Below are 13,099 nucleotides of genomic sequence, written 5' to 3'. Positions count from 1 at the left end.
AATGAGCTGTAAAACTGCTCATTTTGCTCCCCACCCCATGGCCAAATGAGTAGAATTGCAGGAACAAAAAAATGTGCATGAAAGTAGTTATAAAATTGCTAAATATTCTCTCTGCTCCATGACAAAATGTGTAACATTGCAGCAAACTAGCTTTAAAAAAAAAACGAATTGTGGCCCCTCATCATCATCGGATTCAGATGTTTTTTGTGACCCCATCCCTGCTGTAGAGGAAGGCTAGCTAGTGATATCAGTCAGGTTGCTGTTCATCTGTGCTCTGTGTTCAGTAGAATTTCTCCAACATTGCCAGTGAGATTTCAGCCTCCATTTTACCCCCATGATGTTTCTCACTCTCTCACTCTCCTGCCATTCGATGCTCTTTGCTCAAATACACAAACAAACGCACACTGACTTCCTAGCTTTAGTCAAAAGTGATATGTCTAGACTGAGATGATAGAGGCCCGGGGAAAATGAAGAAAATGTTAAATGGAGAATATGAAACGTGCCGGTTTAGATGATCCTAGTTAAGTATCACATTCACCCAGTAGGATGGATGCTTCTTCCCTTTCGTCAGTCTGCTTTTATCCAACCCTCCACCTCAGGACAAATGAACATTTTGTAAGGAATAACTAGCCGCATACAGACATAAGACATCTTAATGGAGCTCTTCCTTCTCTCCTCTCTCCCTCATCTCCATCTCCTCTCCCCCTTCCTACTGAAAATCTGCCTGATGAGAGATAACCCTTTCATTAGTTAATCTGTGAGAAACATGCATCACATATGGGGTGTTCGTGTCAGGCAAAATGTTTTTTTTTTTTGGAACGGGCCGATAGAGACAAATGTCTGTCTACATTTCAGTGTAATGAGCTGGCTTCAGCATCATTTAGCTTTCAACGCATATCTCTCTATCGCCTCTACACTGTGGCTGTAGTAATGTTAACGTAGGCCTTAGATGAAATAAAACAAATAAGCAATTTCAATCCCATCTGACCTTTATGTAAGGCATTACATTCTCATGATGAAGTGAACGGAGAATAGTCGGCCTGTTCTGTATAGTTGAACAATGTATAGCAAACAGCCCACTACTCCCTAAATGAATGAATGAGAATGACCAGATGAACAGAGAATCTGTATTAGAGCAGAAGGCTGGGATGAAGGAGTGAATGAGGCATCAGCGCCGGCTACCACACCACAGCACAACAGGCTCCACCAAGACAGATGAGCACCTCTAAAGATGTACACACTCGTGTCTGTTCCAACCCAGCAACCTCGTATCAAATCCCATTCACCCACTGGCCATCTGCCTAATCCCTATGCTCCCAGAGGCGTGGGACAGAAGGCCATGAGGCCGGCTGAGGATGTTGAGGTAGTTACCTGGTCGTACCACTCCCGGTTGGAACAGGTGCACTCCGGCCACCAACCTGCTTGACCACCAGAATTGTTGCCATTCACCTTGGTGCCGCCCTTGGATTGGCCCTTGGGGTTTGGGCCTCCGGGACCCCCGGCAGACGTCATCTTGCCCTTACTTCTACCCAGAGTGCCCCCTCCTCCTCCCATGCCTCCTCCTCCTCCTCCTCCTCCCCCTGAGACTGGAGGCTGGGGTAAGGTCTGCCCGCCTCCGGGCCCGTACCCGGCCGGGTAACCATAGGGCTCGGCCTGCCATTCTTGGTACTGAGGGGCGTCCATCCTGCGCAGGGCGGCCATGCGGGTCACCTCGTAACATTCTGGGCACTTGCAGCAGTGGTGGTGTTTGTGCATGCTGGCTGGGCTGGAGCTGGGCTGGCGCTGGGCTGGCGCTGAGCGGCGTGGTGTGGCACTTTCTCTCTGCTGCCTCCTCAGATCACACGCAGCACGCTGCGATCGGCTCGCAGAGCACTAATACCGCCGAAAATAACACTAATCACAGCAATTCGACAGATTTTCCCCTTTTCTCCAAATCCTGTTACTCTCCTCTCTTCATTCCCCTCAGATGACAAAAAAAAGAGCGAGGAGGTGGAAGTAGCAACAGGAAAACAAAAAATGAGTACGTAGTCTTCCTTCCTCTTGACGTAGAAGATAAAAGAAAAGAATATTGAAAATATTGTATACGATCACACAATCAGAGACCAGCCCCGATGGTACACTTTCCTCTCGCCGCTCTTGTTTCACAGTGATATGTATATAAATTCATAGATATATTAATTTGTTTATATATATTTACACACACACACACACAAATACATATAAAAATATTAGTATAAACAGACAAGCACAAATACACAGATATATACAGAGAAATATGTATATAAATATCTATATGCGTGTGTACAAATATATATATATAAACAATATGTACAGGTATAAATGATATCCTCAGATGAAATCTTCCTCGGTATTTCTCTTCCCTTTTTCCAAACCCGTTTTTCCTCCTGCGTTGAGAAGCAGCGTTTCTATGTCTTTCTCTCTCTCTTTTCTCAGCCTGCAGAGAGGAGCTGAGCACTGGACTGGCTCTCAATCAGCTTGCCCTAGATGTGGATTATACAGAGGGAGGCGAGCAAGCGAGATGGAGAGAAAGAGAGCGAGAGGGAGAGAGAAAAGAGCGATAGGCGGAGAGGGGGAGACTGAGCATCCCTCCAGCACCTCAGCCCTGACAGCCACAGCCAATCAACTGGCAGCACTGCCATCATCAGCAGCAGCAGCAACAGGACTGAGCGCTTCACTGGCTGCTCTTAAAGGGGCCACGCCACCTACAGTACCAGTCTAAAGTTTGGACACACCTATTCATTCAATGTTTTTTCTTTACCTTTACTATTTTCTACATTGTAGAATAATAGTGAAGACATCAAAACTATGAAATAACACATATGGAATCATGTAGTAACCAAAAAAGTGTTAAACAAATCAAAATATATTCTTCAAAGTAGCCACCCTTTGCCTTGATGACAACTTTGCACACCTTGGAATTCTCTCAACCAGCTTCATGAGGTAGTCACCAGGAATCTACTTCAATTAACTGGTGTGCCTTGTTAATTTGTGGAATTTCTTTCCTTCTTAATGCGTTGGAGCCAATCAGTTGTGTTGTGACAAGGTAGGTGTGGTATACAGAAGATAGCCCTATTCGGTAAAAGACCAAGTCCATATTATGGCAAGAACAGCTAAAATAGGCAAAGAGAAACGACAATCTCACATTACTTTAAGACATGAAGGTCAGTCAATCTGTACAATTTCAAGAACTTTTAAAGTTTCTTCAAGTGCAGTCTCAAAAACCATCAAGCACTATGATGAAACTGGCTCTCATGAGGACTGCCACAGGAAACGAAGACCCAGAGTTAACTGTGCTGCAGAGGATAAGTTCATTAGAGTTAACTGCACCTCAGATTGCAGCCCAAATAAATGCTTCACAGAGTTCAAGGTAACAGACACATCAACATCAACTGTTCAGAGGAGATGTGAATCAGGGCTTCATGGTCAAATTTCTGCAAAGAAACCCCTACTAAAGGACACCAACAAGACGAAGAGACTTGCTTGGGCAAAGAAACCTGAGCAATGGACATTAGACCGGTGAAAATCTGTCCTTTGGTCTGATGAGTCCAAATATGACATTTTTGGTTCCAACCACCATGTCTTTGTGAGACGCAGAGTAGGTGAACACTCAGCGCTTAGTGGGACTATCATTTATTTTTCAACAGGACAATGACCCAACACACCTCCAGGCTGTGTATGGGCTATTTGACCAAGAAGGAGAGTGATGGAGTGCTGCATCAGATGACCTGGCCTCCACAATCATCTGACTTCAACCCAATAGAGATGGTTTGGGATGAGTTGGACCACAGAGTGAAGGAAAAGCAACCAACAAGTGCTCAGCATATGTGGGAACTCCTTCAAGACTGTTGGAAAAGCATTCCAGGTGAAGCTGGTTGAGAGAATGCCAAGAGTGTGCAACACTGTCATCAAAACAAAGGGTGGCTTTGAAGAATCTAAAATCAAAAATATATTTTGATTTGTTTTACAATTATCTGGTTACTACATGATTCCATATGTGTTATTTCATATTTTTTGATGTCTTCACTATTATTCTATAATGTATAAAATAATTAAAATAAAGAAAAACTCTTGAATGAGTTGGTGTCCAAAATGTTGACTAGTAAACCACACCGTTCACTGCATAGGGAGGAAAGACACTCCCTCACACACGAAAGGGCTATTACCTAGTCACATGTGTCTCCTTCATATGTGTGAACTGTGTTTTGGGGGTAAAAGATAGGCCAGATCTTAACCTCTGCTATTCGAAATCCATGTATTCCCTGGTTCCAATGCAGCCAAAAACCAACAGACAGCCTCCAATTTACAGCCCTGTTCCTGGGACCGGTCCCTGGGCTTCTACGGTCATCTCTGGTTCAATGATAGGAGCTTTGTTGTCTTGGGCCATTGATTGACACCCTCAGGGCTAATGTCATGCTGTGGCGCTGAACATCTAGACGCGATGTAACAATGAAACAGGTGTTGTTGCGCCTCACATTCACATGACAATCCTGTTACAATCCTGTTGGTATATTATCAAAAAAATACTAGGGGTTATGATACAAAAATCTACCATTATAGGGCTTTGCCTTGTAATAAAGGGTGCCTCTGAATCCCTATTATAGATCCCTCCCTCTTCTACCTATACCAATGTATTCCATTTTCAGCAAGCCTGGAACAATATTGAATCACGTATTACTAAACACCCCGAGATCAAACATAGTATGATGACCAGAGCCCTATACTGACAGGAGAGACTACTATATCTATTAGAAAACAATCCGTACATCTAAGACTCCATGGTACACTAAAGAACCATGGGGGAAATATCTCACATGTTCACAATGATGACATCAACACATGTGTACGCAACCAACAAGATTACACGCTTGGGCTTTCGAGTGGGTGGAGGAAGAGAGAGAGGGAGAGAGGGACTGAGAATGTGGAAGAGAGACGGCGAGGAAGAGAGAGTATGGATGGACATGTATTTGTGTGTGTGGTTACGTTTTTTAGTCAGTGATGACTGCCCGTGTACTACTTATGCAAGCTTATAAGTGTAAGTGTTTATAAGAGCTCCATCCATCTGCGTGTGTGCGTGTGTGTGTGTGTGTGTGTGTGTGTGTGTGTGTGTGTGTGTGTGTGTGTGTGTGTGTGTGTGTGTGTGTGTGTGCGTGCATGTGTGTGTGTTACAGTATCTGCATTAAAGACCTGTATATGTACATTATTCATTCAATGTGGTGGTGAGATAGACCTGGGTGTGTGGGGGAAGATAGTATATTTACAGTGTCTGAGTTGTGAGAAAGAGAGAAACTATCTATGAAGAGAGTACCTTAGAGCACTGGTTCCCAAACTGGGTTACTAGGACCCCTGGAGGCACTTGGCCTATCCACAGGAGGTACTGGAGGTACTTGGCCTATCCACAGGGGGTACTGGGGGTATCCTGGAGGTACTTGGCCTATCCACAGGGGGTACTGGGGGTACCCTGGAGGTACTTGGCCTATCCACAGTGGGTACTTGAGAAGACTCATGAGACCATAAGCCTACTGGTAAAGGGGGTACTTTGGAGGGGTACTTTGTGGGATTTACGGAGAGAGCAAAATATGATTCGGGGTACAATAACCAAAAAAGGTTGGGAATCACTGTCTTAGTGTGTACATGAAGGATATATGTATGTGTATATGCACCTTGGTGTGTGTCTGGGGACATATCTTAAGAGTAGACGAGTGTATGCGTGTGTGTGCGTGTGTGTGTGTCTAAGTGAGTGCTTACAGCCAGTACACAGCTACTGCAGCCCTGCCCAGAGGCACAAACAGCAGGCTCAGCCACACTTAATTACATGCAACAGTAACTCACTTCATTATCGTGATATTCTATTCCTATAACTTCTGGAGATTCTGCAAGAGGAGCAGAAAGAAAGGGGAACGTTTACATTTTTAACGGAGTGAGAGGTGCCACTGAGAACGCCCATCTCGGTTACGAAGACGTAGTCACAACTTTTGTCAAAGCCAATCACTGCTTGAAGGCGCTGCTTGAAGGGCGTGTTTGAAGGTGCTGCTTGAAGGCGCTGCTTGAAGGAGGTGCAAGCATATCCATCACGGCACACATGACCGAGCACATGTTGGAACCATCCTCCCTCTGCCTCTCTTGTCTCTATGTCTCTCTTACCCATCGCCTGCATCATATTTACGGTCCAGCGGTATGCAGTGAGGGAGTTTGCAGTATAAAAGGCACAATATGACAGAGGGAATGAAAATAGATGGATACAGTACAGGCAGGAGAGATGGAGGAGAGCAGCAAAGAAACAGAGATTGCCTGCACTGTATGAACACAGATATGGTGTGTGTGTGTGTGTGCGAGTGCATGTGGGCGTTTGTAGTACCTCTGGGGAAAAGAATCCTATTCCTTTAAAGATTATATAATATGAAATATAAAACATTTTGCTGGTTCTCCTTAGAACCAATCAATGACCGGTACTCTCTGTGTAAGCAGGACAGGGAGATGGAATATATATATATAAAAATATATGAGAGAGAGAGAGAGAGAGAGAGAGCGAGAGAGCGAGAGAGCGAGAGAGCGAGAGAGAGAGAGAGAGAGAGAGAGAGAGAGAGAGAGAGAGAGAGAGACAGGGATATATTCGGTAGAAAGGATGTGCCTTTAAGATTATTATTACTGACTGACATGGATGCATTGTATATACAGTCATTCTGATCAAATGCTAAGCTAAATGTGTTCACTGTGTTGTTACCACAACTGCACTGTCAAACCAGTGGTCAGGATTCTCCTTAGTTTACAAGAGTCAAGTAGAATGTCTACAAACCACTTACACAGAGGAGCGTTTCTACTGAGATGGAACACATCTATAAAGATTGTTTACAGTGTGTCATGTTTCATGCTGAGAGGGATATCATAAACTAGATTTCCGTCCAATTTTAATGTGAATATCCTAAAATCGGCATAAAAACAACATGCACATTTTCCCACCAGAGAAGTGTTTCCATCAAATTGACTTGAGACCGTGTGTGATGACGTAGGGCACATAAAAATACATTTTGCGGTGAAAAAAGTTAAACAGGTTTCCATCGCATTTTCAACTCTACTGATGCTTTTCTCACAAAACATTTTTGCGTTATATAGTGAGTGTGCCCACTCTGGTATGGGCACGTGCGCTCTAGCAACAGCGTGCTGTTGGCCACAGCGTACGTATAGTCTACGCGATCAGATTATTATGGACTAAAGAGAGAGATTATTTTTACTTGTCAAACGGAAGCCAAGCATCGATTATCATTTCACCAGAATAAGACCCTTGATATTTATTGGAAAGGAGCATCAAGCTCATCACCGTGCTCTTTCACCACCCTGTAAAGTTCATCGTAACTTATTTCATCTGTAGTCTAATAAACCACTTGCTTTCCTGACAAGTCGTAGTGGGAGGACCACAAAACTTCATCACGTGACTCCAGGTTTACTTTGATTAGATGTTCATTATATCGATATCAATATCAAATCAAATCCAAATATATTTGTCACATTCACATGGTTAGCAGATGTTAATGCGAGTGTAGCGAAATGCTTGTGCTTCTAGTTCCGACAGTGCAGTAATATCTAACAAGTAATCCACCGATCCTCAACAACTACCTAATACGCACAAATCTAAAGGGGTGAATGAGAATATCTAAATGGAAGTATATGGATGAGCGATGGCCGAGCGGCATAGGCAAGGTGCAATAGGTGATATAAAATACAGTATATGCTTGTGATATGAGTAATGTAAGATATGTCAATACTATTAAAGTGGCATTATTTTGAGTGGCATTGTATAAAGTAACTAGTGATCCATTTATTAAAGTGGCCAGTGATTGGGTCTCAATGTAGGCAGCAGTTAGTGATTGCAGTTTAGCAGTCTGCTGACCTTGAGATAGAAGCTGTTTTTCAGTCTCTCGGTCCCAGCTTTGATGCACCTTTACTGACCTCACCTTCTGGATGGTAGCGGTGAGAACAGGCAGTGGTTCGGGTGGTTGTTGTCCTTGATGATCTTTTGGGCCTTCCTGTGACATCGGGTGCTGTAGGTGCCATGGAGAGCAGATCGTTTGCCCCCGGTGATGCATTGTGCAGATTGCACCACCCTCTGGAGAGCCTTGGGGTTGAGGCTGGTGCAGTTGCTGTACCAGGCTGTGATACAGCCCGACAGGATGCTCTCGATTGTCCATCTGTAAAAGTTTGTCAGGGTTTGGGTGACAAGCCACATTTCTTCAGTCTCCTGAGGTTGAAGAGGCGCTGTTGACCTTTTTACACCACACTGTCTGTGTGGGTGGACCATTTCAGTTTGTCTGTGATGTGTACACCGAGGACTTTAAAACTTTCCACCTTCTCCAGTACTGTCCCTTCGATGTGGATAGGGGGGTGCTCCCTCTGCTGTTACCTGAAGTCCACAATCATATCCTTTGTTTTGTTGACGTTGAGTAAGAGGCTGTTTTCCTGACACCACACTCCGAGTGTCTTCACTTCCTCCCTGTAGGCTGTCTTGTCGTTGTTGGTAATCAAGCCCACTAATGTTGTGTTGTCTGCAAACTTGATGATTGAGTTGGAGGCGTGCATGGCACGTAGTACAGGAGGGGGTTGAGCACACACCCTTGTGGGTCCCCAGTGTTGAGAGTCAGCGATGTGGAGATGTTGTTTCCTGTTTCCTACCTTCACCAACCTGGGGCAGCCCGTCAGAAAGTCCAGGACCCAATTGCACAGGGCGGGGTTGAGACCCAGGGCGTCCAGCTTGATGATGAGCTTGGAGGGTACTATGGCGTTGAATGCTGAGCTGTAGTCAATTAACAGCATTCTTACATTGGTATTGCTTTTGTCCAGATGGGATATGGCAGTGTGCAGTGTGGTGGCAATTGCGTCGTCTGTGGACCTGTTGGGGCGGTGTACAAACTGAAGTGGGTCTAGGGTGGCCGGTAAGGTGGAGGTGTTATGATCCTTGACTAGTCTCTCAAAGCACTTCATGATGACAGAAGTGAGTGCTACGGGGCAGTAGTCATTTAGTTCAGTTATCTTTGCCTTCTTGGGTACAGGAACAATGGTAGCTATCTTGAAGCATCTGGGGACAACAGACTGGGATATGGAGCGATTGAATATGTCCATAAACACACCAGCCAGCTGGTCTGCGCATGCTCTGAGGATACGGCTAGGGATGCGGTCTGGGCCAGCAGCCTTGCGATGGTTAACACGTTTAAATGTTTTACTTACTTCAGCCACGGAGAAGGAGAGGGGGGGGGGGGCAGTCCTTGTTAGCGGGCCGCGACGGTGGTACTGTATTATCCTCAAAGTGGGCAAAGAAGGTGTTTAGTTTGTCTGGAAGCGTGACGTCGGTGTCCGTGACGGGGCTGGTTTTCTTTTTGTAGGCCGTGATTTCCTGTAGACCCTGCCACATACGTCTCGTGTCTGAGCCATTGCATTGCGACTCCACCTTGTCCCTGTACTGGCGTTTCACTTGTTTGATTGCATTGCAGAGGGACTACACTACACTGTTTATATTCAGTCATATTCCCAGACCTCTTTCCATGGTTAAATGCGGTGGATCACGCTTTCAGTTTTTCGTGGATGCCGCCATCCATCAATGGTTTCTGGCTAGGGTAGGTTTAATTAGTCACAGTGGGTACAACACCTCCAATCCACTTCTTTTTAAACTCACTCACCGAGTCAGCGTATAGGTCGATGTTGTTCTCTGAGGCTGACAGGAACATATTCCAGTCTGCGTGATTGATCAAAACAATCTTGAAGCGTAGCTACCGATTGGTCGGACCAGCTTTGAATGGTTCTCGTCACTGGTACATCCTGTTTGAGTTCCTGTCTTTAAGACGGTAGGAGCAAGATGGCATTGTGGTCGGATTTGCCGAAGGGTGGGCGGGGGATGGCTTTGTATGTATCGCGGAAGATAGAGTAGCAGTGGTCGAGTGTATTGCCCATGCGCGTAACGCAATCAATATGCTGGTAGAATTTAGGTAGCCTTGTTCTCAAATTTGCTCTGTTAAAATCACCAGCCACAATAAATGCAGCCTCAGGATATATGGTTTCCAGTTTGCATAGAGTCCAGTGAAGTTCCTTGATGGCCGTCTTGGTGTCTGCTTGAGGGGGAATGTACACAGCTGTGACTATAACTGACGAGAATTATCTTGGTAGGTCAAAATGGCCGGCATTTGATTGTAAGGAATTCTAGGTCGGGTGAGCAGAAGGACTTGAGTTCCTGTATGTTGTTATGATTACACCATAAGTTGTTCATCATGAAGCATACATCCACGCCCTTCCTCTTCCCAGAGAGGTGTTTATCTCTGTCGGGGCGATGCATGGAGAAGCCCGGTGGCTGAACCAATTCCGACAACATATCCCGAGATTTGCGTATAATAGCATTTCCATCGACATTTCTTGCATAATTATTTTTACTGACACAAAAAGATCCCACCTTTTGTGGGATCGACATTTGGAAAGTTTACCTGTTTCCATCAGGTCTGTTATGACATTATTTATCCGACATGGACTTTACCCGCAAAAATGTTGGATGGAAACCTGGTTATAGAAATAACCAATATCCAAAATGACAATGAATTTCTCTTTTATCCTTAAAGCAGGGTCAATATCAGGTAATAGAAATGTCTAGAAGCGAATAATGAAGACATACTAATTTACCTCGCACCTGACCAACTGAACCACATGTGCGTGTGTGTATGTTTGTGCACATATACATGTATGTGTGTGTGTGTGCATATGTTTGTGTTTGATTGGGTAAACACTGTGTCCAATTAAAGGCTTGGGGACTGCTGGGAAGATTTGTATCAACAATATATGGTGATTTATCTTCTGAAATTAAAATCGGCAACCCTTGACAAATGAAAAGGGGAGACCTGTGATTTACGGTGTCACGGAAGGACCTTTCCTTTGGCTTATGGGATGGCTACAGCATATCCCACCTCACAGCCTCACAGCACATCTGCCTGTCAGCGTACTGTTACCTAGCGCTCACATCTCCCATTATATAAACCCACCTGGAAGAACCAACACACTCACACACACACACATTATCACCATAGCAACACCCCCACCCCCTGCACACACAGCATGTGTAATGTGTAGAGAGCATTTCGGTCATTTCTATGCACTCTCCAAGAAGCAATGTGACTACTCCCTGGTCACCTGACAGGATGCATGCCCATGTAAGGAGAGAGGACGTTGAGGCAGTCTTAAAGGAGCAGTCACACCATAACCCATCCCGGTCCTCTCCTGTTGACTTAAAGGAGCAGTCACACCATAACCCATCCTGATCCTCTCCTGTAGACTTAAAGGAGCAGTCACACCATAACCCATCCTGATCCTCTCCTGTAGACTTAAAGGAGCAGTCACACCAAAACCCGTCCTGATCCTCTCCTGTTGACTTAAAGGAGTAGTCACACCAAAACCCATCCTGATCCTCTCCTGTTGACTTAAAGGAGCAGTCACACCAAAACCCATCCTGATCCTCTCCTGTAGACTTAAAGGAGCAGTCACACCATAACCCATCCTGATCCTCTCCAGTTGTCTTAAAGGAGCAGTCACACCAAAACCCATCCTGATCCTCTCCAGTTGTCTTAAATGAGCAGTCACACCAAAACCCATTTGCGATGGCTCTATGTTCTACTGATCATACTAAACATTTTTGTGGGTGTCGATATGGTTGTCCTTGTTCTATGGAGCGAGTGGACTTCTTTCAGCGCTGTTGCTATCGGCGGATTCATTGCTAAATATACAAGCAGACATCATTTTCCAGTCGCTGAAAGACTACAACTTGTGTTGCTCTGGCCCCCGTCCCTCCCTCAAGGCAGGCTTTATTTAAAAGGAGGCAGACACTAACAACAATCCTTTGGGCACAACTCAAATTGGGGATATTCAACCATACATGTTTCAACCGGAATATAGCAAATAGGATTCGAAACAAAAGGTTTAGAACCTCAGCTACAGCCGATGCCAGCACCAAGAGGGCAGATAACAAATACGATGCCTAGCTAAGTAAGTTATATTTCCTGCAAAGCACTGAGCTAACTTCAGTGGGTTGAGTCACTGATGTGAACTTCCTGTCTGGGTTGGCGCCCCCCCCCCCCCCCCCTTGGGTTGTGCCGTGGCGGAGATCTTTGTGCGCTATACTCGGCCTTGTCTCAGGATGGTAAGTTGGTGGTTGAAGATATCCCTCTAGTGGTGTGGGGGCTGTGCTTTGGCAAAGTGGGTGGGGTTATATCCTTCCTGTTTGGCCCTGTCCGGGGGTATCATCGGATGGGGCCACAGTGTCTCCTGACCCCTCCTGTCTCAGCCTCCAGTATTTATGCTGCAGTAGTTTATGTGTCGAGGGGCTAGGGTCAGTTTGTTATATCTGGAGTACTTCTCCTGTCTTATCCGGTGTCCTGTGTGAATTTAAGTATGCTCTCTCTAATTCTCTCTTTCTTTCTCTCTCTCGGAGGACCTGAGCCCTAGGACCATGCCTCAGGACTACCTGGCATGATGACTCCTTGCTCTCCCCAGTCCACCTGGCCGTGCTGCTGCTCCAGTTTTGAACTGTTCTGCCTGCGGCTATGGAATCCTGACCTGTTCACCAGACGTGCTACCTGTTCCAGACCCATTATTTGACCATGCTGGTCATTTATGAACATTTGAACATCTTGGCCATGTTCTGTTATAATCTCCACAGCCAGAAGAGGACTGGCCACCCCTCATAGCCTGGTTCCTCTCTAGGTTTCTTCCTAGGTTTTGGCCTTTCTAGGGAGTTTTTCCTAGCCAACGTGCTTCAACACCTGCATTGCTTGCTGTTTTGGGTTTTTGGCTGCGTTTCTGTACAGCACTTTGAGATATCAGCTGATGTACGAAGGGCTTTTTAAATACATTTGATTTGATTTATCTACTGAAACCCATATTGTGTATTGCTGGCTAACATACTACAGTGGGGTGAAGTTAAATTATTTTTCTGTTTGCTAATTTAGCTAGCTAAACAACTACCAGTAGCCATATATAAACCTATTCTCTTTTTAGTCATTGGTATGACTAGCTACTAAACAGCAAGCTACAACTTTACAACCAGCCACCTAATGTC

At 45.2% G+C, this 13,099-nt stretch overlaps 1 protein-coding gene across 6 annotated transcripts in view; it reads right to left on the bottom strand.

Annotated features, from left to right (window-relative positions):
- Positions 1 to 13,099, bottom strand: part of LOC109905149 (disks large homolog 3) — a 131,472-nt gene that overhangs the window by 85,047 nt on the left and 33,326 nt on the right. For 2 of the 6 annotated variants that reach the window (XM_031790091.1, XM_031790093.1), the window contains exon 1: positions 1,372 to 2,552. The exons of 2 other annotated variants lie outside the window; for them this stretch is intronic. In XM_031790091.1, coding sequence (XP_031645951.1) covers positions 1,372 to 1,755 — 384 coding nt within the window. In that variant the 5' untranslated portion in view covers positions 1,756 to 2,552. Of the gene's footprint in view, positions 1 to 1,371; positions 2,557 to 13,099 lie in introns of those variants that run through there. 2 more of the 6 variants (XM_031790095.1, XM_031790094.1) reach the window with 2 other exon arrangements.

The sequence above is a fragment of the Oncorhynchus kisutch genome, linkage group LG15 (genome assembly GCF_002021735.2).
Source record: "Oncorhynchus kisutch isolate 150728-3 linkage group LG15, Okis_V2, whole genome shotgun sequence".
NCBI classification, from domain to species: Eukaryota; Metazoa; Chordata; class Actinopteri; order Salmoniformes; family Salmonidae; genus Oncorhynchus; species Oncorhynchus kisutch.
Note: the sequence above shows the minus strand (reverse complement) of the source record. Positions and strands in the feature narration are given on the sequence as shown.